Consider the following 24,656-nt stretch of genomic DNA (forward strand, 5'->3'; position numbering starts at 1 on the left):
AATGGAAGGTGTCCCTGCCCATGGGAGGGGTGAAACTAGATGAGATTTAAGGTCCTTTCCATCCATTCTGTGATTCTGTGTATTTTACAACATCTACCATACATATATGAATGTACTATTTGTACTTGAATTCAACTCATGAATGTAATTTTTTTTCTTTTGAACCAAGTTCATAAAGCAGTTGGCTAGTTTCACTTTATAGAAAGTTAAATATCTTTAGGATATTCAAACACCATTTATATGATGTAAGGAACAGCTTAACTTTTAGTTTAAAGATGTTTGTATCAGGAGTAGGGACATATTTTTAAATCTAGAATTAAAATATTGTTGTAAAAATAGCCAGTCTCATATCATTCTGTAGTGTGTATGGTTCTATCCTATATGCTGTGTAATGGCTTCCAGTGTTTTTGTTTTCATCTTCAGCTGTTTGACAAAACTTTTGACTACTGGAGGGAGGGGATAAGTGGCGGAGGTATGGATGGGAATAATTAATTTACTGCTGAGGTGCACAAGACTTCTGCTTGGGTAGAACACCAGCCTCCCACAAGACTGTTGAACCAGACCTGGTGAAGTGAATAAGGTCCATTCATTGATAGCAGAGGTAACTCTGATGGCATGGTTAAAGAAAGTCTCCTGTCCTGTTGTTCATGAAGTGTTGGGTCATATCTTTACCGGCGTCACTTTTGCCCAGGTCAAGCCAGATCTGAAGCTCAGTATCTGTCAGGTTCCATCATTCTGCTTGTTTTAGCAGTCCTGCTGGAGCTGCATGCTCCTGGCTTTGAGAGGGGTGAATGTCATGCTGTGGCTTCCTCTGCCTGCTACTTACCCCACAAGTAGGGACAGAACAACTGGGCGTGGCTTCAGACTGAAACACACTAGGTTTAGATTTGCTATTAGGAACAAATTCTTCCCTGTGAGGGGGATGAAGGCCTGGAATGGGTTGCCCAGAGCAGTTGTGGCTGCCCCATCCTGGAAGTGTTCAAGGCCAAGTTGGACAGGGCTTGGAGCATGACAGGATTGGAATGAGATGGGCTTTAAGGTCCCTTCCAACCCAAACAATGCTGTGATTCTGTGGTCACTGAAACATTTCCCTGGAGCAAACTTGGCTCTTTCTGGGAAAAAAGAGCTCTCAAAAGTTACCCTAACTTGGTGTTCCTTGAAGCATTGACACATCTCACCAGGTGGATTGACTACTTGGGGGAACTTTTTAAAATCTCAGAGACCCCCCCAAAAGCAGTTGTACCTTTGTAAAACCTCTGTTGCGTTTTTGCATGAAGGCAATAAACCAGACTGAAATTATAAGTGAAAATAAAAGTTAAAATGGCTTGCTGTGTTGTCAGTGTCCTTGAGGGGGCCAAAGTTACTTACCACTGTCAAGAATTCTCTATGGTTCAAGCTGTACATTAAACACTTCTATTCATTCCCATCCCTGGAAGCACTCGCTTGCTGCCTGGCTTCTGCAGGTGGGAGGAAGCAGGAGGCTGTGTGAGCACATACTGCTGTTCATGATCAGAGTGAAGTGACATTTGCTCTGTGAGTCCTGCACAGGCAGAAGGCTCCCAGGTCTGATTGGTTGTGACACAGGCACAGTGGCTTGTTTTACAACACATGTGTAACATAGTGCTTGTAACTTTCTGACTACTGCTAAATAACAGTCTTTTAAATAGAAGCCATGTTTTGTCTGTGCCTCCAGCAAGCTGCTGAGTGTGAAGACACTGCACATATGTTGCAGAACAGAATTCACAGTGACAGATTGGACTGATGATAAGAAAAATTGGTTACAGTTAAATAAAAACAAATTCCAAGATCTATACCATGAAATGTAGAGAGAAAACACAAGCTGAATGCATCACAAAATAAAGATGTCAGCTTAGAAAAAGCTGCACATCATGCTGAACCATGTAAACCATTGGTAAACCACTGTATGAGCCAAAGGTAAAGCATTGTGTGTAGGGCACATCAATACCCAATAATGGAGGATTTTTGTAAAGTAGTTCTGGCCAGTTCAGGCGAATCAGAAATTCAAGAAGACAGTACAAGTGATGAGGATTTTAGGAACCAAGCTTCAGGATCTGGGCTGGGCAGCAAGGTTTGTATTAATCTAGAACAGTGGTTTTCAGCTTTTTTTTTTTTTTTTTTTTTCCTCTTTGCAAACATAAAACATAATAGTTTTTTTCCATGTTTGGAGTTGCAGATTGAATACAGAGCTTTTAAAAGCCTGTATGTAGTAGGAATTCTCTTCAAAGTTATTTCTGTGGTCCCTTAAAGCAGCTTATGGACCACAGGTGCAAACTACAGATCTATAGATTAGAAGTGTGAAGAAAGGAAAGGAGAAAAAGTGTCTACGATGACTAAAGAGAAAAAAATAAATTGTTCCCTCCATCCCATGTGGTGTGAGACTAGAACAGCGAGCTTAAGCAGCAACAAGGAAGGATTATAGCACATAACAGATCCATTTTTTAATAACATTAATGATACATGCTGAGAAAAGCTGCAGAAAGCACTATGTTAGATGAAAAGAGTGAAAATTACTTGGTGGGCAGAAGGAAGATTATCTTGAGCATATCTGCAAGTTGGATATAGCTCAAATAATGATATTTAAAGCAGTTGGACATGCTTTGCCTGTAATGAATACTGCTGAAGAAATACTGGTTTGTTCCTGAAAGGTGACCACATTTCCATAGTGGATTATTGTATTTTACTACTTCTTGTGGGAATACATCATAAGGAATACGCTTGACCACATGAGATGCAAACCCTTGGGGATGTTCAGGCCTCTTTGGCCATTGCGTGTTGCGGTGCATTTGTGGTCCCCGGGGGACCCCCCCCAAGCTGTGAGTTCACTGGTAGCAGCAGGCAGGCAAGGAGACTCCACACGGCTTCTGAGGGTGCTCATTAGATGAGGGTTTACTGGGGGTCCTGCCCCCGGGAGGCAGCATGGTTTCTGAGGGAGGGAGGGGGAGAGAGGGAGAAGCTAGGGAGCAAAGGGCCAAAGAGAGAGCCTGGTCTCCCCGGCACACTTAACAGGGAGATTCAAAGTGGGCACAGAATAAGATTTGGGCCAATGAGAATACAGGTACAGGATGCTTTAGGGGAGCATTACAGGCTTGGAATAAACCGTACATTTTCGAGGGCTGAGACAGAGCATACCATTTAACTAAAATGTAACACCACAATTGCATGCTCTTTGCTTTGTGGGCTGTCCTCCAAAGTAAAAGATATCAGCTGTGTAGCTGCCAGATGAAAAAGTACTGTTTACACTTTGTGTGTGTTGCCATCTCTTAGCTGCCAGAGTTGCCTTCTCGTTTTTCTGTCTGTCCATGACGTGTTTTTTACTGTGCCATGCATTTACAGAACATGGTACCACCTCCACGTTTTGCGGGTGTTTCAGGTCAATGACCAGCAGCATTTGCATGTTACTGCAGGAGCCATATAGTGGTGAGCTGGGCTTGATAAAAGGTGTCTGATAACAAGATACCTGTGGCTGTAACCAGGACATGCTCAGGGTGGGTGTGCACCTATATATAAGTATAATGTACTTTTGCTTTTCCAGCTACAAGAAGAAAGATGCAGATTTGTCTGTGGCTCAGGGTCGTATCAAGGATCTGGAAGTTCTCTTCCATAGAAGTGAAGCAGAACTCAATACTGTCCTGAATGAGAAACGCAGTCTGGAAGCAGAGGTGGCTGACCTGCGTGCCCAGCTTGCTAAGGTATGGTAGGGAATGCTCTCTTGCTTCAGCACAGGACAGGCTGTGTAAGATAAATTCCCTTTTTTCTTTGTAGTTAGTTTATAGTCTGAACATCAGTAATGCACCTTGCTTACTGGTGAATCTTTGGCTGCCCCTCTTGGATAAAAAACTAAATTCTAAAAAAATCTATGTAAAACAACCAAAGCAAGACAGTGTTTTAGACATTTTGGTTGTCAGAAGCTTTTGCTTTAAAATTCCTAATGTTTCTATACCTTGAGTCATTAAATGTTGTCCTTTGTAAGGTCCTGCATAATTTTACACTTGTGCTGGAGTACCCAGTGGGACCATGCTAGCAAGAAAAAGAAAGTGCAGTGTATTGTGCTTGAGGAATTAATAATCGTCGGCCCCTGTATCAGAATGTATTGAACTAATCCTACATTTTAAATAGTTGGTATGCAAACATATAAGCTTGGTTTAAATACCAATTAACACACATGAACACGCTTGTTCTTTTTTTTTTTTTCTGGGGCTTTTATTTATTTATTGTGTTTATTTCTGGCAGTGGTGTGGATTGGTTTTCTTTAAATCAGTGGCTTGACATTAGTTTTGTTGTTGTGAGTAACTCCTCCAAAAACATCAGATGAAGACCATAAAAGGTTTATGGATGGAAGATAGGAATCTAGACAAAATTATCTTTAAAATTCTTTACAAGGCTGAAGATGGTCATGCTGTGGCAAAGAAGCAGTTGGAGAAGGAGACACTCATGCGTGTGGACCTGGAAAATCGGTGCCAGAGTTTGCAAGAGGATCTGGATTTCAGGAAGAACGTATTTGAGGAGGTATTATCAATCTAGTAATCTTGCCACTGTCCAAATGTAGCTTTTAATCAAATTGACTATGAGCAACTACTAACTAGTCCAGGTAGAGAAAATCAGTATTATCCTTCCTATAAATGGGTTGAGTAATAAAATAGGTGAAGGTTTTATATCTTTTTACATGGTAAATCAGTGGTGGAATCAGTATGAGAACCAGGTGACAAGAGCATGAGCAGGTGAACTGGAGCCAGCTAACTGCTGTGGGAAAGGGAAAATCTTTTTCCCTCTCTCTGGACCTGGTTGCATGACCCTGCTCTTTACTTACACCAGCTTTGGTTACTGGACCTGATTATAACCTGTTTTTATTGACTAGAATAGTATGCAACTGCCTTGCTTATTGCAGAGGTAGTTTTCCACCTGTTAAGTGAATGGTTCTAGTAAAGACCAAAATTTTTGTAATAGTGGGAGTTGGGAGAGGAAAGCATGACTTTCTCTCTGTACCCAATGCAAACCCTTATGTCTGTTTATTCCATCTCTGGTGGTTCTGCTAGCTCATTCAATGACTGGCTGCTGAGCAGTCGTCACCTGCTTCCACTGTTCATTTCACCTGCTCTAGGTGTGATGCTTGGCTCACCGTTCACCTAACCATTTCAACCAGATTAACTAGAAACATACTAAAGTTTTCTTGGTTGAGTTTAATTTTTGACTGCTTACTGGCTGAGTTGATTTACCACAGAATCCAAATGAGTGCTCTGACTGGTTTAAGGGATGGGACAGAACTGTGTGGCTAAGGACAGGAGACAGGGGCTGGAGCAGGGCAAACAAACCAACCAGGGAGATCAGCCTGAGATGTACTGACCATTGTCTCACTTCCTTGCCCTGGAGTGGTTGGATTGGTACACTGACTGCAGTGACAGATCCTTATTTGGTTGTAGGACCTTAAAATAACTTTTCTTCTTGGGAAGAATGTGTTGCTATTGACTGAAGGTGAAACTAAATGAGACAGCAAAAGCTAATCCTAAAGCTTGCTGTGCTCAAGGGTATGTTCTTTAGCCATCCCTGAAGCTCTTTGATTCTTGTATGCACCAATTCAACACATGAAGCAATAAATTGATTTCCTTTACGTTAGTGAATTTATTTGGTTTACTGAAGGGTCCAAATCTCCATTAGAATTGAGTCATCGTGACTGGGAGTGTGGCAAGTGAGGCCTGATTATTCTAGTGGTGTTGAACTGCTGGATCAGCTCAGCCCTTCACCTGATCCTTTGTAGTCCCCCACGACATTCCTTTAGCTTCTGAGCTGTCATTGCCTACAGTTACTGAGAGACTGCTGCTTGCTAGTTTTCTTGGTGTAAAAATTTACCACAGAAAGTAAAGTTTATTCCAAATCACCTCAGAGCACATTGCTGCTAGTAAAAAGACACGTTTCTGGGGATCTATTTTAGATGTAGAGCATTTCTGCAAAACAACTAGTAAAGTTGTTTTGAGTATGTGTTAGCCTGCTATGACTCCAGTCTAGCAGAATTAAGCCTTGCTTCACTTGCTATTGTTCCTCATGGCCCTGCTGCTAACTTCAGGCCTCCTCCCAGTACCCAGAACCACTCCTTGGTTGTTTGTCATGCCCTGAAGGAAGAAATTATTTTTCTCATACCACACATTCAGACTTGGCCAGGTCTCTGCATGAATAAGTGCATGAGTAAGTCTTACCTTACTAGCTTGCAACCAGTGTTCTTAAGCACAGAAAACTCATACAATTCTAAAAATGAGAATTTCTTAGTGCAAACTCTGATCATAAAAAATTATGTCTTCAGGATTGCTTAGATTGCTGCTTTATTAACACTGTAATCAAAATCTAGTAAGAAAGTGTCATCAAGTATATAGAACATGGATGAGACCCACATATGCTCAAGAGTGAAATTTGAAGATGCCGTTCTTCCTCTATAATTTTTTTAATATATGTGATGTTCACAAATGGTGTTCATTTTCATTTGATTCCTTGTAGACTGCTGTTGTAATGTCAGGATGCTTATTGAGAAGCACAGGGTTTGTAGTGAAGCATATGGAATCTCTTTGCTATGTAAAAATTGATGGTGTTTTCACCTCCCTTCCCCCCATGTTGACTTTTGCAGCATAAACCAGCCCCTTACTTAGACAGTATATGGTTGTTTTTGAAGCTGGTGTTAAGTTGGATCACTTTGAAGAATTACATCCTGACAAATGAGAACAGTAACTTGAATCTGTTAGTGCAAGCAGCAATTCCCAGGCTTAAATGCCTGTAATACTGTAGCTCCATTCTGCTAAATAGTTAGTACTGCAGTAGTTAATTGTTGTCTGAATGTAACTGCTTGTACTGTTTACCTTAGTGTGGGAATTTGTCCCTCTTCTTTTGTGTGTATGTAGGAAATAAGGGAAACAAGAAAACGACATGAACATCGTTTGATTGAGGTGGACACAAGCCGCCAACAGGAGTATGAATCCAAAATGACTCAGGCTCTGGAGGATCTGCGAAATCAACATGATGAACAAGTCAAACTGTATAAGATGGAGCTGGAGCAGACATATCAGGCTAAGGTAACAACTGCTGTCCACAGCACTGTCAGACTGGAAGCCCAGTTTTTGAGATAGAAACCATTTTTACCAGCTCTACTGGTCTTAAGGAGACAAGTAACTATAATTTGAGGAAGTTTGTCTCAGTGTTCAAATGCTTTTCGTGGGACTTGTGTGAAGGTGCATTTCCAGGGAGGTTATAACCAGCAAGCAATAGCTTTAGCCAAGAGAGGTCAGTTAGTGAGAAAACATGTGGAGCTGTTGTTGGTCTCTGCAGAAGACACAGTGGGAATAGTGGATGTCACACAGTAGCTGATTAGACAATGTCTTCTGCTATAAGGGTTCTTTTCTTACATCAGTAGATCCAGTTTTTCTTCACAAATGGAGGGGGTTGGGAAAACTTGCAATATGTGCAATATGTTGTGCATAAGAAGCTGGAGGGGGGGATTGGAGAGCTTGGAAGTGGATGTGTCTCAGTATGGGCTTTTGCTTGGATGCAGTGAGCTGCAAACTAATACAGACACACTGGAAAGGGGCTTCTTATCTAAGGGTGCATTGTCACTTTGCTCTTACTGTGGCTGTTGCAGTGTTCTTAATCATGCCAATACACTTTTAAAAATGTCTAAGCCTTGCAACATTTCAATGGTCTAAGATAGTTCTGAACTGGAAAATTACTAGATGCAGCTGTGAATTCTTTGGTGACAGGGAAACTTCAGGCAAGATATCAGATCTTTCTTGACCAGCTTTGATGAAAACCATGGTATGTAATTTGGAAATCACAGAATTGTAGAGTGGTTTGAGCTAGAAGGGACCTTTAAAAGCCATCTAGTCCAGCCCCTTGCCTTGAACAGGAATGTCTTTAAACTAGACCAGGTTGCTCAGAGCCCCATCCTGGCAATTCTTGTTGTTGAAAGTACTTGTCAATAGTTACAGTCACTTCTTGTTCTCTTTTGCTGGAAGAATGATGGTACTGCTTACATTGTTCTCTCCCAGCCTTCCCTGAGACTCCCTTTGAATTCTTTGGGTTGATGATTTGGTTTGAGAAATACTGATCTACAAATATTTAACTATTACTTACAGCAGCAACCCTATAGATAATAGATACTAAAACCCCAAAATTAAAATTAAAACACCCAACACAGTTGACAGGGTTGGAATTATTCACAGAACTCTGGAACATGTAATACTTAATACAAGGAGCTATTTGGATTGACTTGTCACAGTCTGAAGGAGGTCCAGGATAGAAGATGCTTAGTAGAAAAAAAAAAAAAAATAAAAGGATGCAATATACAGACTTATAGAATGAAAAAGTGCTAAGCTTTGAACAGGGGAATGAACAAATTAAGCTGCTTTTTCCCTGCATAGAGGTGGTTGTTATCAGTGAAGTTGGAGTATGGAGGGTAAGGGGTTTAGCTGTGAACTTAATTCTGTGATTTCTGAACAAAGACGTGTCCATGTTAGAGAGCCAGAGCTGGGGAGGATTATTATGTCAAAGCAAATCATTAGGTTTAGCTACTGAGCAACTAGAGGATGAGATGGTCTTGGGTAAAAGCTCACTTCTTGCACAGGGCGGTTTTGGAGTGGCTGGAGAAAGTCCAAACGAGATCACAAAAGTCATCCTGAGTACTGGAGCACCTCTTATGGAGAAAGCTGGGGTGTTCAGCTTGAACAAGAGAATTCTCCAGGGAGACCTTATTGTGACTTTTCAATACTTAAAAACGGCTTCTAAGAAAGATCATTATGGTCTGTGATATTAAGCAATAGAAATCCTAAGTATGCGTATTTGGCAGTATGCCAGCATGACTGTAAGGTAGTGAATGGTTGTCAGACTTCAAATATTTTTTTAGTTTTAAACTTTACAAGAAGTAATGGAGTGTGTAGTTGAAGTTCCTTCAAAATCTGTAGCCTAAAGAAGGCTCTGTGTGTGCTGCTCAGAACCTAGTGAACAGCAGAGCTAGTGAAGATTGATTTTGTAAACCTTTGTGCTGTGTGGCTAAAGAACATCTTCTGCCTGTAACTGTTCTTAGAATTAGATCCGTTTAGTTTTTGAATGGATTCCATGGTGTGGCAAAATTGTTGAAATCCAGCTCTGAGGCATGCAAAGGATGGCTTTTCTAGCTCTCTGCTTTCATGAAACTTACCATGTAAGAGTTCTGGTTTTGCTCTGCTTTGGTTAAAATTAACCACTAGAAATTAAGCTTGTTCACTAGGTGAATTTAACAAAAAATTAAAACCAAATAGTTTATTGGCAACTATTACGAAAAGAGAATAAAACCAAACCCATTGTTTTGCCTCTGGGACAGGATGTCACCTGGAGTGCCATGAGTAGTTTTATTTGCAAAGGTACTACAGAGTTGACAGAGACAATTTAGAGTGGGAAACAAGTCATGCATGAGAAAATTTTAAGTAAAACTTCACCTAGAAAAGAGATACATTGAGAGAAGTGAAAGATACAGTGGATGTCTGTAAAGGGATAAATAGCATGGGGGAAGGTGAATGAGGAGTGGTTGTTATTTTTCCAGTGGGAGCAGGGGCAGTGAATGTCCAGTGAGAATGTCCAGATAGAGAAGAAACAGAAAGTATTGTTCTTTAATATAGACCTAAACTCATTGCCCCAAAAATTCAAAAAGCAGAGACAAATTCCTGCCTGAGAAATCCACTGAGAGATAGTAAGCAGTAAAATATTGTCCCTGACTCAGAAAGTCCCTGAGTTGCACATAGCCAGCAGAGACATAATACCCGTGAAATATTTTATTGAGTTTGTCTCTGGGCCTCCAGGGAACTGTTGGACCAGGACATGAATTAGGTAGGCAGCCTTTGCTGTCACCCAGTGTGATTTGCCTTAGGACAAACAAGCAGAGCACATGGTCAGTTTTTTTGGAAAGTAAGGTTGCTTGTATAATGGGAGGGCTAATAGAGTATTTTTTTAATAGCATAAGTGAATCCTGAAATACATTTTCCTTCAGTCCTTAGGGCATTCCTTAATGTTATGCAGTTCTTATCCTAAACTTACCAGACCATTTAAAATTTTCTAAAATTAAATAGATGCTATTTTTTTACCAAAAGGATATTTCAGGATTTCTAACTCAGTACATGTGAGCTATATAAAACTTTCATTCCAGCTGGAGAATGCCAAATTGTCCTCTGACCAAAATGACAAAGCTGCTGGTGCAGCTCGAGAGGAGCTGAAGGAGGCTCGCATGAGGATAGAAGCTCTCAGCTACCAGCTTTCCGGTCTTCAGAAACAGGTAAAGGGACTAAACTGGCTTTCATCTCAAACACACAGCTGTTTTGTGTGAATATATTAACATTTCTGACCCTTCATATTTTCTGAATTTTGCACAGAGAAATCTTTGTTAAGTTCATTTGGGAGGGAGAAGGGTTTTAACTTTTTGAGTGGACCTGCATGGATGCCAGGTGGCCTTTTCTTGTGCTGTGTGCCCAGGCCAGTGCAGCAGAAGATCGCATTCGGGAACTGGAGGAAATGATGGCTGGCGAGCGGGAGAAGTTTAGGAAGATGCTGGATGCAAAGGAGAGGGAAATGACAGACATGAGGGACCAGATGCAGCTTCAGCTTACGGAGTACCAAGAGCTGCTTGATGTTAAATTAGCCCTGGACATGGAGATCAGTGCTTACCGAAAACTCCTGGAAGGAGAAGAGGAAAGGTGTGTAAAGATTCCACTTTCTTTTCTAAGGACTCTTAAGTGTTACTTTCATTTCTTGCCCTTATTTTTTTACCACTTGAACAGGAATGCCCAGATTATGTTTCACTGAAATTATATTGGTTTCACACCACAATGCTGTTGCATGGAACACTTGTTCTCAACTGAACACTGTCGTTATTTTGGGTTTTTTGTAAAGGTCTTGGAGTACAGTGAAATATATCATTCTGTGCTTGATCTTCATATCATCTTTTTACTTAAATGCTTGTACTTCTATGGTTTTAAATTATGAGGCTCAAGAATAGTGTCTTCAGTAGTAGCTGTACCGGAGGGAAGGGTTAAGGGTTCTGTGTTGCTCTCAGTAGCACTGCTTTCCATGTCACATGGACATACTGCCAGAACATTCCTCAGGATTGTTTTAGCCCCCTCCTCCTCATGTATGCAGTCCTCTTGACATACAGAGTGAGAATGCTGTCAGCCTTGGAGTGCATTACAGTCTGGTTACTTGAGGATATTGTAGGTTTTTGGTTCTCTGGGTGAGTTAATTCAAATGCTTTCTTGGTTGTGTTAAGGTTGAAGCTCTCTCCAAGTCCCTCCTCCCGTGTCACAGTCTCTCGGGCTACCTCCAGCAGCAGCAGCAGCAGCACTTCACTTGTTCGCTCTTCCCGAGGCAAGAGAAAACGCATAGAAGCAGAGGAGCTTTCCGGCAGTGGAACTAGTGGGATCGGCACTGGAAGTATCAGTGGCAGCAGCAGTAGCAGTAGCTTTCAAATGTCCCAGCAAGCTTCAGCTACAGGAAGTATCAGCATAGAAGAGATAGACCTGGAGGGCAAGTATGTTCAGCTTAAGAACAACTCAGAGAAGGTGAGCATCAGCAGAACTCATAGAAAACAAGCAGGAACTAAATTGAGATGATACACAGCCCTTTGCAGCATGAGTCGGTTTGGCCACATGGAGAGCAGGAGCAGCATCTCAAGGTGCAGCATCCTGCAGGAATTAATGTGGGCTTTGAAAAGTTGAACATAATGGTGGGCTAACATGCTGCAGGAAGATAATACAATTTGTATCCCAGATGTGTAAATGTGTGCTGGGACATTTCTCACAGAAACAGCCTGTTGTCTAGCAGAACTTTGTTGTGTGAAATGGCTGTCTTTTAAAATCTTGCTGAGTGATCGTACGGATTTACACTTTAGACTCTGACTGGATATAGGCAAATACTTTCAAGGTAGACTGCAAATGTCTAACAACCATATAGATAAATTTATATTCCCATTATTTTAATAACAAAGACCTAGATTCTGATGCCTATTTGTTCTGTTTTCTTCACTCTGAATAACTTTCTGACTCTCTCCATTAGGATCAGTCTTTGGGTAACTGGAGACTGAAAAGACAAATTGGAGATGGAGACGAAATTGCTTACAAATTTACTCCTAAGTATGTCCTCAGAGCTGGGCAGACTGTTACAGTAAGTTGCATTTACAGTATGTCAACAACATATTCTTCTGTTGATGATGTGGCAGTTGGAAATCTTGAACTCTGGTACAGCTTGATTTGATTTCATGGGTCTCACTCTAGAGGAGCAGGATTTCAGTTATAAAAACACAAAACAAAAAAATGAATTTCTATATTAGTACTTCAGTATTTAAGACTATTTTTTGGGCACATAGAAAGTAGAAGAAAAAGGTATTTTGGGGGATTAGTCAAGAACTATTTGTTGCTAAACACCTTTGCCCAGGTTTAGAACCCTAATCCTGCTCAACCTCTTAAAGAATTGAGAACAGTTCAGAGCGTTCATCCAAACTGCAGGTAAGACTGGACATTCTTAGCATTAACTGTAGTTAATGCTGTAGAACAGCTGCTTTTCAATAATTTTGCATTTTATTTTCAGTCTGCAACAGAAGTTCATTAGGAAGAAACAAATGTATCTTTTAATCACTTGCAGCTATTTCTACTTAAGTATCAATTGTTCAGATAGGGATAAAAGATTAAGTTGATGCACTACATGCTGCTTTTGGCCTTGCCTCCATACAGTGTGGTTATTGAGACAGTGGTAGGAGAAGTTTGTTCAGAAAAGAATTCATGACTGCAATATTAGATTTTTTTAATACCTTACTACAAGTAATAGTGTAGTTAAAATTAGGGTAAAACTGCCATTGGAATTCAGAAAAGAAACCTAGTATGTAGAGAGAAGTAGGAGAATTAGGGGGATATATATATTTAAAAGAAAAAATTGGATAAACAGCTAATTGCAGATTGTCATCCTCTCTAGATCTGGGGTGCAGATGCAGGTGTATCTCATAGTCCCCCTTCTGTTCTCGTGTGGAAGAATCAAGGCAGCTGGGGCACTGGTGGAAATATACGCACTTACCTCGTCAACTCTGAAGGAGAGGTAGGCTGTGTCCATGGGTTGGGTTATCTCCCAAACTCTTAATTTGAGGGTGGGGTGACATGACACAATGACAAAATCCCAATTGTAAGATCTCTGCTGTTGTCTTCTAATATGACAGTTTATAACACTGAAATAATTACATATTATTTATGTACATATCTCTGGCATTTTTGGGATATTTTTGAAAACTGTGATCATCATGATTATGCCCATAGACACTTATTTCCTGTTTTAGAAGAATACCCTGCTAGTATAGAATTTGTTTGGAATTTGAGTAGAAGAATAATCTTTCAGAAGAATAAAAGAAAAGAACCATTTCTGACAATTCACAGTTCCATTATATAGTCCCTATGATGTTCTGAGGTGCAATGTAAATATTAATGTAAGAAGATAATTGTCCTATCCATGTTAGAAATATATCATAAGTTCTCATTTGGCAGAGGTTCCTGAGCATTCTGCATTGTCCTACATCTGCCCACAGTTAATTTTTTTAAAACCATCTCTGCAGATGACTTTTGCAAGGGAGAATCATGCCTTGACTGTTACTCATAACCATACCATTATCCCAACAATCTGATAACAGTAGGAAAAGGAAACAGACCACAGTTGTATCAGTTTTTGTGTTGCCTTTCTCGCAGTTTTCAGGAAGAACTTTGTGAGCAGGATGAGGTAGAAGGGGGGTAATTTGTACAAATAGAAAGCTAATGCTTTCCATGTTCAAACTGTGTGGTCAAACCAGTATCTGAAAAAGTTTCAAATCCATGTCTGTTTTCACTCCGTGCTTAGGAGTGTATGTTGAGGGCAACTTTTTCCACAATTAGAGATTTTCACCTGTGATTTCTATGGTGCAAGTAGGCAGAAGAATTTTTTACTATTTAGAAGTGTTAAAAATAATTTAGTAATAAAGGAAGCTTCCTGGAGTTTCTTTAGTGCCTGACTTGTAAAACCATGCTGATAACCAATGTATGCAATTAACACTGGATATTTATTAGAAACTGGGAATATTCTTTTATGTTGTGTAATCATACTGAGAAAGTTTCGTTTCTCACATTACACTGTATCTCAGACAGCTCCTACCTGTGTCTGCTGTGACCTTGTGTAAAATTGACTACAATCACCTGAAACATGTCTGCTTCCTCTTAAATCCCAGGGTAATGAAAAAAAATCAAGCGACTGAATTACATTACCATGCCTTTTAGTGCACAGAAATAGGAATGATGTTGTTGTGGTTTGCAGGATATTGCTGGTATTTGCTTGCATAGCTAGTGGTTAAATCTAGGCCGAGTTGCTTTAAACTCTTCAAAATTTAATAAGGATATTATATTGATGATATAGCAAAAACTTAACAGATAGATAAAGACTCCTGGCCATCTCCTCATCTGTCATTTTGTGTAGGAAGTTGCAGTGAGAAGCGTTACTAAATCAGTAGTCGTGCGAGAGAATGAAGAGGAAGAAGACGAAGCAGAATATGGAGAGGAAGACCTTTTCAACCAACAGGTAATAAGATACAAACCAGATGTTTAACTTGTGCCTCATTAGTTGGATCAATCAGGCATAAGATTTAGTGGGGGGATCCCCCTTCAACTTTTGTCAACTCTGAGCTTCCTAGTCCTTTCTTCCTTTCTTCCAGTGGTTGCTTGCAACATTGCAGTGCACCAAGAGAGGACAATGTGAGCTGTGCTGCCAGGAATTACTGCTGGGATCCATCCTGGTACAGCTCAGGCAGTGGCTGATGCCAGCTCAGGGTATCTGTGCTTCAGATCACACAGTTTCAGCATTAGCAGGCAGTGTTCCTCCCAGTATCTGCTGCCTTGTGCAACAGAGCTGGGGCACTCTTACTGGAAGCAGGATATTACCAGATAACCACTGAAAACCCGGGATGGGGGTGCTTCTCTTGCTGCAAGCTTCAGTTTATTGGTTTATTTTCTGACGCTATATAGCTTCTACATCTGAAAAAAACTTGTTTTTTCTTAATAATATCACATTTATATTTTGATAACCTTTGGTTTAATAATGTTAAATAAGCGACCAGCAGTTGACAGAGCAAAAAAAGGAGAAAGATATATAGGTGATACCAGAAAATATTTTAAATTTGAAACTTAAGGGATTTGTTCTTCTGATCAATGGCCATTAGTAGGTCTTCTCACAAATAACCCATTCTGTGCAGGTTTGCAGGTGAGTTCTCAAAGTTTTTTTGGTCCCGAAGATTAAGCAGCATATTTGTAGTATAAAACAACTGATTTTTCTTACCCCAAAAAAACCAGCTATACAGCAGAGATCGCTCTCAAACAAAATCAGCATTTGAAATACAGAAACTTGCTGGTCTCTAGCTAATGACATCACAATTTTCATTTGTCATCTGTATCATTGTTGGAAATATGGAGACTAACCAGTCAACCCGTTGCAGGAAACCACAACCAGACGAGCAATGTGTCAGTCCTGGCAGCAGACTGGGGCATGTACTCTACTTCCTCTTATGGAGTGATGTTCCCTTAATGTAACTAAACTACTAAAAAAGTGCTTTTGGCAACTGAGATGATAACCAGAGTTTAGGCTTGCAATCTGAATAGCTGGTAAGAACTGAATTCAACTCTGTCTATCTTATTTTAGGGTGATCCCAGAACAACCTCTAGAGGATGCTCAGTGATGTGAAGAAAGAAGAAAGAAACTATTATTTACGCTTTTCCCCCTTCATTTATTTCCTTTTATTTTTGCTATTTTTTCCTTCCAGAGCCACTGAAAACTATTTTTATATGCATCACCTGATTTCTTTGACGTTTACTCCTTGGTACATTTTTATAAAAAAATTCAAAAAAACTTTACTGAACAAAACTGCCAGGATTTTTAATAGATTTCTTTATTTTTCCCTCTTTGTTGAAACACTGTATTGGAATACAATTTTTTTTCCCCATACAGAATTTAAAGTCTTACATAGAAACCTAAAGCAGAAAAGAGATTTTTAGCTAAAATGAGATGAGACTCCTTGAGTGCACGGTAAATCTAGAATTACATATATAACCAGTATAATACCCCCAGAAAAAAAGTTTAATGAAGTGTGTTCATTTACAGGGCCCTGGGAAAGATTCACAGAGTGTTTCCTCAGCAGTTGTAGAAAAGCTAGTATTTTGCCTGGTATCCTCAGCAATTCCCAGCTTAGGAAAATTAGACCACAGATTCATTCAAAGTGCTGCTCCACAACTGCAATGGCACAGGGAAGCTTCATTTTAGGCATTTTTGACTCAGGACCATGCCATTGTGTCTTTCTCGAACATTTGACAGCCTAATGGTAAAACATCTGGGTCTGTCACACCTGAGCTCCATGTCATCATTTCAGAAGTTGAATGGTGGGTTCTGCTTCCTGAATATACACACCATCGTAAGTTGGAAGTGTCAAACCCAGAGGTTGAACTGTTTGATTTTTAGGGGATTTTGCCATTGTCACAAGTTAAATCATGGACACAGATTGTGGTATTCAGTATTTATAATTTAATCCTTTTGACATATTCAACTTTTTAAATGTTTGATTAAGATTTTAGAAGTAAAACATATTTATACTTTTGGCAGTGATAAAGGTTAACCAATGTAAATGTTGACCTTTTTAATCAGAGCTAGATATAGCTTGTTCATACTTCTCTTAGTTTCAAAGGGGCATTATCAGGTATCCCAAGGAGCAATATTTGCAAAATAGAGCAGAAATAGTTGAATGATTTTTAAACAGTTCAAAGGAACTGCCTCTGTAAAGGATGTAAGCAACGCAGCGTTCAAGTGCTCAAAGCAAAGTCTAACAAGGAGTGAAGGGAGAATGATGTTTTTTATAAAAAATGCATTGTATGGGTAGCAGGTGATTTTTATTTTAATAGGATGCATTTTTTATCTGATAGTGTCCATTTAGCTTAAGGTTTCTGCCACTGCATTTCTCTGGAGATAACTCTGAATCCCATAAGGGCTAGTGTTCATCTCTAAGCACGAGGAAAAATACTTGACTGTTCCAAAGAATGCAAATGTTTTTTCAACTACTAGCTGAAAAACAAACTTAGTAGTTTGGATACAAAATTTGGACACCATTTGATTCCAGCGTAGAATCCTGTTTTTACCTGCACTCTTGAATTCTGATCGTGTCATTCAAAATGTTAAAACTCATCAGACAAGTGACAAGGTGTGGATGTTTTTGGTGGCTTTTGGACATTATGTTCTCTGAACAGTATCGTGACTGACAGATATAACCTAGAAAGTTGGTTTAGTGGCTCGGATTGATGGCTTTGTTATGCAAGCAGAGTGGGAACAAAAGGGGCTTTAACCTTCAGGATTTATTTTGTCATTTAAAAATAAAGATGCTACTTTTCTCTCCTTGAGTGAGATAACTGAGTTGCTGAAGTTAAGCTAATAGACATTTAGAATTACATTTTAATCCATTATCAGAAGACCCATTACAAAAAAACGGGATAAGTATTGGGCTGTTTGGGCTGATGGGATAACTGCATTAATGTACTTGGCCATCTTTCTAATGTAATTTTCCCACTCTGCTTGTGTAGAAGGTTAAATATGTAGTAAATCATGTCTCTCTCTCTCTCTCTCTCTCTGTAAGATGTATCTAGTGAAATTATGTTTCTCAGACATACTGTTACAATTACCTTTTCTAAATTCATTGTTATGCAAATGAATGCAATCAATGTAAAGTTATTTTTGCAACACACCTTCCAACCACTGGACACCATCTCCCTTTTTTGACCCACAGCTTCTATAAGATACTGACATAGTGTTTGAGGGCTTTTTTGTTTTTCCCTAAATATATTTCCTATATATATTTTTTTTTACATGGGCTAGTTTTCAGACTGCTTATTCCTTTAAGATTGTCCTGTAAATTTAAGATTATTTTGTAATCTTAAATACTAAAGTAATGAATATGTAGTTAATTTACTTTTTTTTTCTGTGGTTTTTGGTTTGTTTGTTTCCCGTAAAGAATGGCCTCAGAAAGGCAGCTCAAATGAAGAAAAACCTCTTGCTACCTGAGCCATAGTTTTCCTAACAGCTACTGTATGAGGAATGTGTCTTCTTGTAGTCTTAAGAACTGGTGCTTGCAGATCTCTTGTAATGAGCACTGTGCCCTTGAGTAACAGTCTGCAGAATTTGTCCTTAGAATTGGAACTGTGTCCTTTAACTTTGGAAACAGCTTATTTGATTCTTTGGGACCATGCTTAGGTGTATACAGGTCAAATAAACCTGTGTTGACGCTGTGGGAAAAGCCAAGTCTGAATGTGGATGATTCTGTTACCACAGTGCTTTTTAATAGGCTACTACAAATATGATAAATAACTCCTGGCTGTAAATTACAAGACACAGAAGAACTACTGTATTCTATGTACTTTGTTTTTTGTGTTGCCTTCTCCAGACACCATCCCGGCTTCTTGCTTTTGATGCTGAGCTTCAGTCTAACAGTGCCGTTCCAGCCAGACTGGAAGGCAGTTTTGTGGGTTTACCGCTCCAAAAAGCATAGGGGGTTTTGTTTGTTTGTTTGTTTGTTTTTTCTGTCTTTCCAAGATTTCTTTCCATTTTCAGGATATTTAAAGGTTTTGGGTTTTTTTTTTTCAAATAAAATCCAGTGTCTCCGTGCCCCCTTTTTCTCTTTGATCCTGTATATGAACCAGTCTTGACGAAATTAGAACGTGGACAGCAGTTCTACTTCAGTGCTGGTACCTGGCATAAAGCTTGAAGGAGAAATAGATTTTACTTGTCTGGAGAAAAATGATTAAACAAAGCTTTTGTCAGAGTAGTTACTTGAGCATAACTATCCATATGGATGTTCTTATTCCAGAAATATAACCTTACTCTGAATGAAATAGTAAATAGTTTTTCCTATGTGTAGCTCATAACAGAATATCATATAAAATGCAATAAGCACATCCTGCCACATGAAAATGATTGTCTCAGAACAAGTCCATCCATCTGCAGGCCTGTCAGGAATGTGGTGCCTTCTGGAGTGAGGTGTGGTCTCAGAGTCCCTGGCATTTCATGCCATTTTCTTTCCCTTGCTTCTCATTTGTTGCTTTAACTGTTGCATTGCAGTGATGTACTCCAAGGAGTGGAGTGGCTGGGATTCCCTTTTTCCTGAACATCTGGATTTCCTGTGATTCCTTTGCTGCCACAGGTGTATTTCCTGTTGCCTTTATTGCTTCACAGCTCTGTTTCCAAGCAGGTCTCTTTATGCCTACACGGGGCTTCAGCTTGGCTCTGACAGAACCCATCATTTGCACTGACATGTTGCTCACTTATCTTCAGCTCTGTGTTACCCTTAGAAGAGCAGTTGGCTGCATAGTCTGTGTTTGTAGCAGGAATCAAAAGTCTCAGGAAGAATATAAATATCTGCTTCCTGTGATGTAAAAGCCAGCTGAGTATGTGTGCAAGCTGACAGCAGTGTGGGAATTGTACTGCAGTGTGAAAGGAGATCACTGTGTGGTGTCCTTGAGCAATGGGACACTTCATGTTCAGTTCAGGGATCTTACTGGGTTTTATACATCCTTTTTCTTTTTTATGCTCATTCTGTATAAAGGCCCTTTAACTGCAATCTTAACATAGGTTGCAGGTTAGAAGAGACCTGTAAAAATCCTCTCTACACCCCAGGACCTTGGAGAATCTGTTACCTTTATGCACATCAGAAAGGTTTTGATGCTGCAGGAAAATATGTGTGCTGTATGTTCTAGATCTCTTGTAGCCACTTCTCTCATGTCTTCACTGTTAAAACCATTTTATCTCTTCTTTCTGTATCTTCTTTTGAAAGTTTTATCTCTAAACAAAGGCATATCCATATTTTATCCTGCATTTTACTGACACTGTTGGGTCTAAACTCTGTGTGAGCAAAACCTTGTGAACCAGTGAGCGGAAGGTGAGATAGTGATTGCATTTTTCAAAGCACTGTTTTAGCTGAGTGTCGGGACAAATTATATTGGAGAGATTGTTTTCTCATTATATTGGCCTGGGAAACAGAATTTTTATTTTCCCTTCAATATGCTTAGCTTTAAACCAGTTTAAAATTATTTAAAGGTGTTTGTTGTTTTTTTTATACAACACCATATTTACATGCAATTATTATTTGTAAACAAATGCTTTTCTTGAAATGCTAAGGTCTAGAGTGAAAAAGATGCAAAAGCCTCCATTCAGAATAGCACAAGTAGTGAATTGACTTGGAGTTCCAGAAAAGATGTTGTTTATTGAACTTCCAGATTTTCTAGTTAGCTATTACTGAAGTGCCAAGTCCATCTTGGTAAGGCAGATGTTACTATATATTCAGCTACCCAGATCATTACACTAAAATTACAAGCAATAATCTATTTTGAGCAAGTTTAAGCCGAAATGCTTTCCATTTGGGCACAAAATACAGTTGATCTCTTTATTTTCATAGAGTGATGCCTTGTGACTTGAATTGTGATTTTTATTTTTAAATTTTTTTTAACAAAATTTTGATTTAGACAGATCTGGCTTGAGAGCACTGCAGTAACCGCCTCCAGTCAGCTCCTGCAGACAGGTTTTTGGAAGGTTCAAGTTTTTTAAATAGGGAATTATGAAAAAGGCTGTTAACAGAAACACAAAGACAAAACAATGAAAGTGTTCACTTGAAACTTAGAAAAACTACATCATGACCTAGACTTTATCATTTCAAAGTGGTTTGTTTTTTTTCTTTTTAGAATATGCATGCCAAATGTCTTGTCTTTTTCAATGATTTGTAATATACATTTTATGACTGGAAACTTTTTGTACAACACACTCGAATAAATGTTTTGCATTTTATTGGTTTCCTTCTGTCTATTACCCAACACACAGGTAGCATGGGCTATTTTAGATGATTCATCCAAGGAGGCCTTTAAGTGTGGAGAGAGGACACAAAGAGCTGCTGTCTGTGCTCCTAACAGTGATCAGCTGAATTGTGGCCCAGCAGGGATCTCAGGATGCGCTCCAGAAGCAAACGAACGTTTTCCTTAAACATGACGGAGTGCTGGTGGAACCTGCTGTCCCCTCTGATCAGTACCAACAAAAGCAGGGGGAAGAATATCTGGGGCTGGAGCAGATAAACCTTCCCTTGCTTTCTCATCACCACTGCACTGAAGGGGTTTTTCGATTTAACCTACTTGACGCTAAAAAAGAATGAGAGTAGAAACCAGTCCCTGGCAGGGATGGATTCTTAGGGATGGACAGAAGCATTGCCACGGGCTGATGCATTTGTCAGCCTGGCTCAGCTTCCAGCCCACTTTTGAGGATGGACTCAAAGGTTGGCTGGAAGCTGAACCAGACTGGCAAATTCATTTTAAAATTGCATTTTAAATTAATTTTAAACTTGTAACTTAAACTAATTTCATTTTAAACTTGTACGTTAAACTCATTTCATTTTAAACTTGTACCTTAGGCGGCTGCCCCATTGTTAGCACTAGCTGCTGATGCTTCTTGCAGAGTGGTAGGATTGCCTTCTGTTTGAAGTGGGTAGATCCAAAGACAGGATGATACGGTTTGCAATACTCTTGAGTGTGGGCCCGGGCTACTGACGATGAGCACAGTTTTGGCTTCAGCTTTGCTGTGGTACTCAGTGCCCTCCTCTCATGCCATCTCCTACCTGCACATCACATCTCACCCATGAGAAAGAGCTCCGTAGCGTGGTCCTCTCCCATTCGCTTCTACTTCGACCCACAGCATTCTTATTTAATGGAAGGAAGTGTAATGAAGCTGACTTTAAGGGCATGGGCCTCTCGCCCGAGTCACCTAAAGCAGAGGAAAGCCTCGAAGAACAGAAGGATGAATTCCAGAGAGAACCCATAGGGGAGTTTCTCTCTGCAGGGATCTCAGCAGAGCTGGTGTTTCACCACGGGGTGCAGCTGGGCAGAGTTTGTGTCTCTGGTGATACCGGTTTAAATCCCCTTCCTGTTGCCCTCAGTTCGTGGGGCTGCGCTGACCCCTGGTACTCGAACCCTGCTGTCTGACCCGGGCCCAGCTCGGTCCCGGGGAGTCCCCTGGGAGCTCGCTCGGGGCCGCCTCCTCCGCGGCCGGCGGTGACAGCAGCGCTCGGGGACACGGGCCACGAGCGGCGGCGGGACAGGCGGCCCCGGGCCGCAGAGGCAGCCGGAGCGCTCAGTCCCGCCCGGCGGGAGGCGGAGGAAGCGCGGGGCCCGCCGGGAACCGCAGTCCGGGCGCCGCCATTTCTCCCGCCGGCAGCGCAGGGGCCTCGGCCGCGGTGACTCTGGGCATGGAGAGCGGCTTCGGCTCCAACTTCGGCTCCGGAGGAGGCGGCGGGGGCAAGCTAGACCCGGGACTCATCATGGAGCAGGTGAAGGTGCAGATCGCCGTGGCCAACGCACAGGAGCTCTTGCAGGTCAGAAGGGGCGGCGGGGCCGGGCGGGGGCTGGCTCGGTCCCGGTGCAGGTCGCGGGGGACGGCCAGGCCGCCCGCTCCCCTCGCAGCAGGGGCGGCGGCTGCAGCCGGAGCCCCTGGACCGCGCTGCCACTCACGGGCTCTCTCCGCAGCGGATGACGGACAAGTGCTTTCGGAAGTGCATCGGGAAGCCCGGCGGCGCCTTGGACAACTCCGAGCAGGTGAGGACGGGCGGGAGAACTGGGCACCCGCGGCCCCTTAGCTCGGGGCTGCTGCTGAGGCTCTGTGTCCCGCAGAAGTGCATCGCAATGTGCATGGACCGGTACATGGACTCCTGGAACACAGTTTCGCGAGCCTACAATTCTCGGCTGCAGCGGGAGAGAGCCAACATGTGACGCCTGCCGGCCTGCGGGCCGAGAGGGACCATGTGGGGAAGGGACAGCGGCCAGTCCAGGTGGTTAGGGGTGAATCCTGCTGCCTTCCCAGCCCCTGCCATGGCAGAGCAATAAAACCTCGCTGAACCTTTTGCATCCATTGGCTTTTATTAGTACCAGCTGCAGGAGAGAGTGATTTTTTTTTTTTTTCTCCATGAGCTGCTTGGTTTACTTCTTGACCTTTCTAAGTGTCCAGACTGGCCCAAGGCATTGTATCAATTGATAAATCCCTGCTGAAAGGGCTGTGACAGGCAAGGAGCCTTCTGTGGAAAACAGGGGCCAGGCCAAGCCAGCAACACAGTACCCTTGCTTGGGATTCCAGCATGGACCCATCCATAAGGTTGTTACTCTGTCCCTTTTCATAAGTGGAAAAACTGACAGAAGATGGTCCACATGCCACCTTGGCTCTTTCATCGCTTAGATGTGTATAGCGCTTTGTGGGGCTGTCTTTGGGCTCATAGGCTTTGACTCAGCTCAAGCACAAGTGTTGGGGAGCAGGACAGCCTCACAAATAGTTGTATGAGCACAGCTAGGGATGCAGGGTTGGGAAGTACTTAGATTCTTTTCTTTATAGAATAAAGTGTGTTGTGTGGCTGTGATACTCTGTGGTTTCTGGTTTGGCTCTGGCACAGATATTCCATCTTGGAGCCTATATCCTAAGCATAATTTTTTTGATGGAGGAGCATGTCTGCAACAGAGAATGTCGGTCTGCTTTGGAGCACAAATCTATTTTTGTGCTTCCACAGTGCTCCTGAAAAGGTGGGTTCTTGCTGTCTGGTCAGCAGTGCTTACAACAGCTGGAAGAGGAGAGTGTTGGAGATCAACAGCGCCCATGAAGTGAGGTTTTTTTGTTTTTTTTTTTAATCCTTTCTTTTGAAGCTCTTTTGTATTTTATAAAAGATTTCATGGTTTGCTGGACACAGAGACAGACTGGAAGAATGACATCTCTGTACCTGCTAGGACATTCACAGGGATATCATAGAACCTAAAGTGTTCTCACACCAGGTATAATATGAGGATATATTTGAGTATTTGGACTTACTGAAACTGGAGTTTCCTTTCTACACTTAAGAATGACTACTTGAAAAAAAAAGTGCTTTCAGATATGTTTGCTTAGGGAGCTTTTTACTTTTCTTTAAGGCTGTATGAATTCTGTGGTACTGGCTGTGCAGCAGTCCCATTTCATTCATGGGAGCATCCCACAGGTGTTCTAGCCATGAATCTGAACCCATCTGGAGCTGAGCCATGCCTGGAAGCCAGGTCTCCCACCTAGCTGCTGCTCTGTCTCAGAAATTTGCAGATCTTGCTGTCAGTGGGCTTGGGATGGAGGAAACCTCTTGTTATGCCCAGATGCAGAACTTGGCGCGCCAAAAATGAGGAAGGGGTTTGGGGTACAAGCAGCTGTTCAGTTTTGGTGGCTGAATCGATGGGGATGTGTCTAAGTCTGCTTTGCCCAAGACTCGGCACATGAACTCTGCTGCAGTTCTTTGCTTGTGAACAAATTTGTCTATGTGTCTTATCCTGGCTGGTAGGACCTGACAAGTGTACTTTGCATTGCTATCTCAGCAATTTAAATTTTTCCCACCTAGCTTAGACAGACAGTGGTCTGTGTGGCCATTCCTTAATCTTTGCCAGTTTAATCACCTGTTACCTAATGCAGAAGGAGGTGCGGGGGGGTGTGTGAAAAGCCCCTCCTCATACTCTAGTGCAGGTCAGCGTTTGTGCAGTCTGAACTCCCAAGTGTTCTAGTCCTGCATTCTCTTAGGATCA

General features: G+C 41.4%; 2 protein-coding genes across 2 annotated transcripts in view; both read left to right on the forward strand.

Annotated features, from left to right (window-relative positions):
* LMNB2 (lamin B2) overlaps nucleotides 1–20,883 on the forward strand; it is a 36,952-nt gene extending 16,069 nt beyond the window's left edge. Inside the window, exons 3-12 of the mRNA XM_053999648.1 lie at nucleotides 3,554–3,710; nucleotides 4,402–4,527; nucleotides 6,903–7,073; nucleotides 10,172–10,297; nucleotides 10,495–10,715; nucleotides 11,285–11,576; nucleotides 12,070–12,177; nucleotides 12,982–13,101; nucleotides 14,497–14,598; nucleotides 15,712–20,883. Coding sequence (XP_053855623.1) covers nucleotides 3,554–3,710; nucleotides 4,402–4,527; nucleotides 6,903–7,073; nucleotides 10,172–10,297; nucleotides 10,495–10,715; nucleotides 11,285–11,576; nucleotides 12,070–12,177; nucleotides 12,982–13,101; nucleotides 14,497–14,598; nucleotides 15,712–15,753 — 1,465 coding nt within the window. The 3' untranslated portion in view covers nucleotides 15,754–20,883. The remainder of the gene's footprint in view (nucleotides 1–3,553; nucleotides 3,711–4,401; nucleotides 4,528–6,902; nucleotides 7,074–10,171; nucleotides 10,298–10,494; nucleotides 10,716–11,284; nucleotides 11,577–12,069; nucleotides 12,178–12,981; nucleotides 13,102–14,496; nucleotides 14,599–15,711) is intronic.
* Nucleotides 20,884–22,178: 1,295 nt separating this feature from the next.
* Nucleotides 22,179–22,982, forward strand: TIMM13 (translocase of inner mitochondrial membrane 13). Its single transcript, XM_053999670.1, has 3 exons — nucleotides 22,179–22,453; nucleotides 22,605–22,673; nucleotides 22,749–22,982. The coding sequence occupies exons 1-3, from the start codon at nucleotides 22,328–22,330 to the stop codon at nucleotides 22,845–22,847; spliced, it is 294 nt and encodes a 97-aa protein (XP_053855645.1). The 5' UTR covers nucleotides 22,179–22,327; the 3' UTR covers nucleotides 22,848–22,982.
* The last annotated feature ends 1,674 nt before the right edge of the window (nucleotides 22,983–24,656 follow it).

Source organism: Vidua macroura, chromosome 26 (genome assembly GCF_024509145.1).
Source record: "Vidua macroura isolate BioBank_ID:100142 chromosome 26, ASM2450914v1, whole genome shotgun sequence".
Classification (NCBI taxonomy): domain Eukaryota; kingdom Metazoa; phylum Chordata; class Aves; order Passeriformes; family Viduidae; genus Vidua; species Vidua macroura.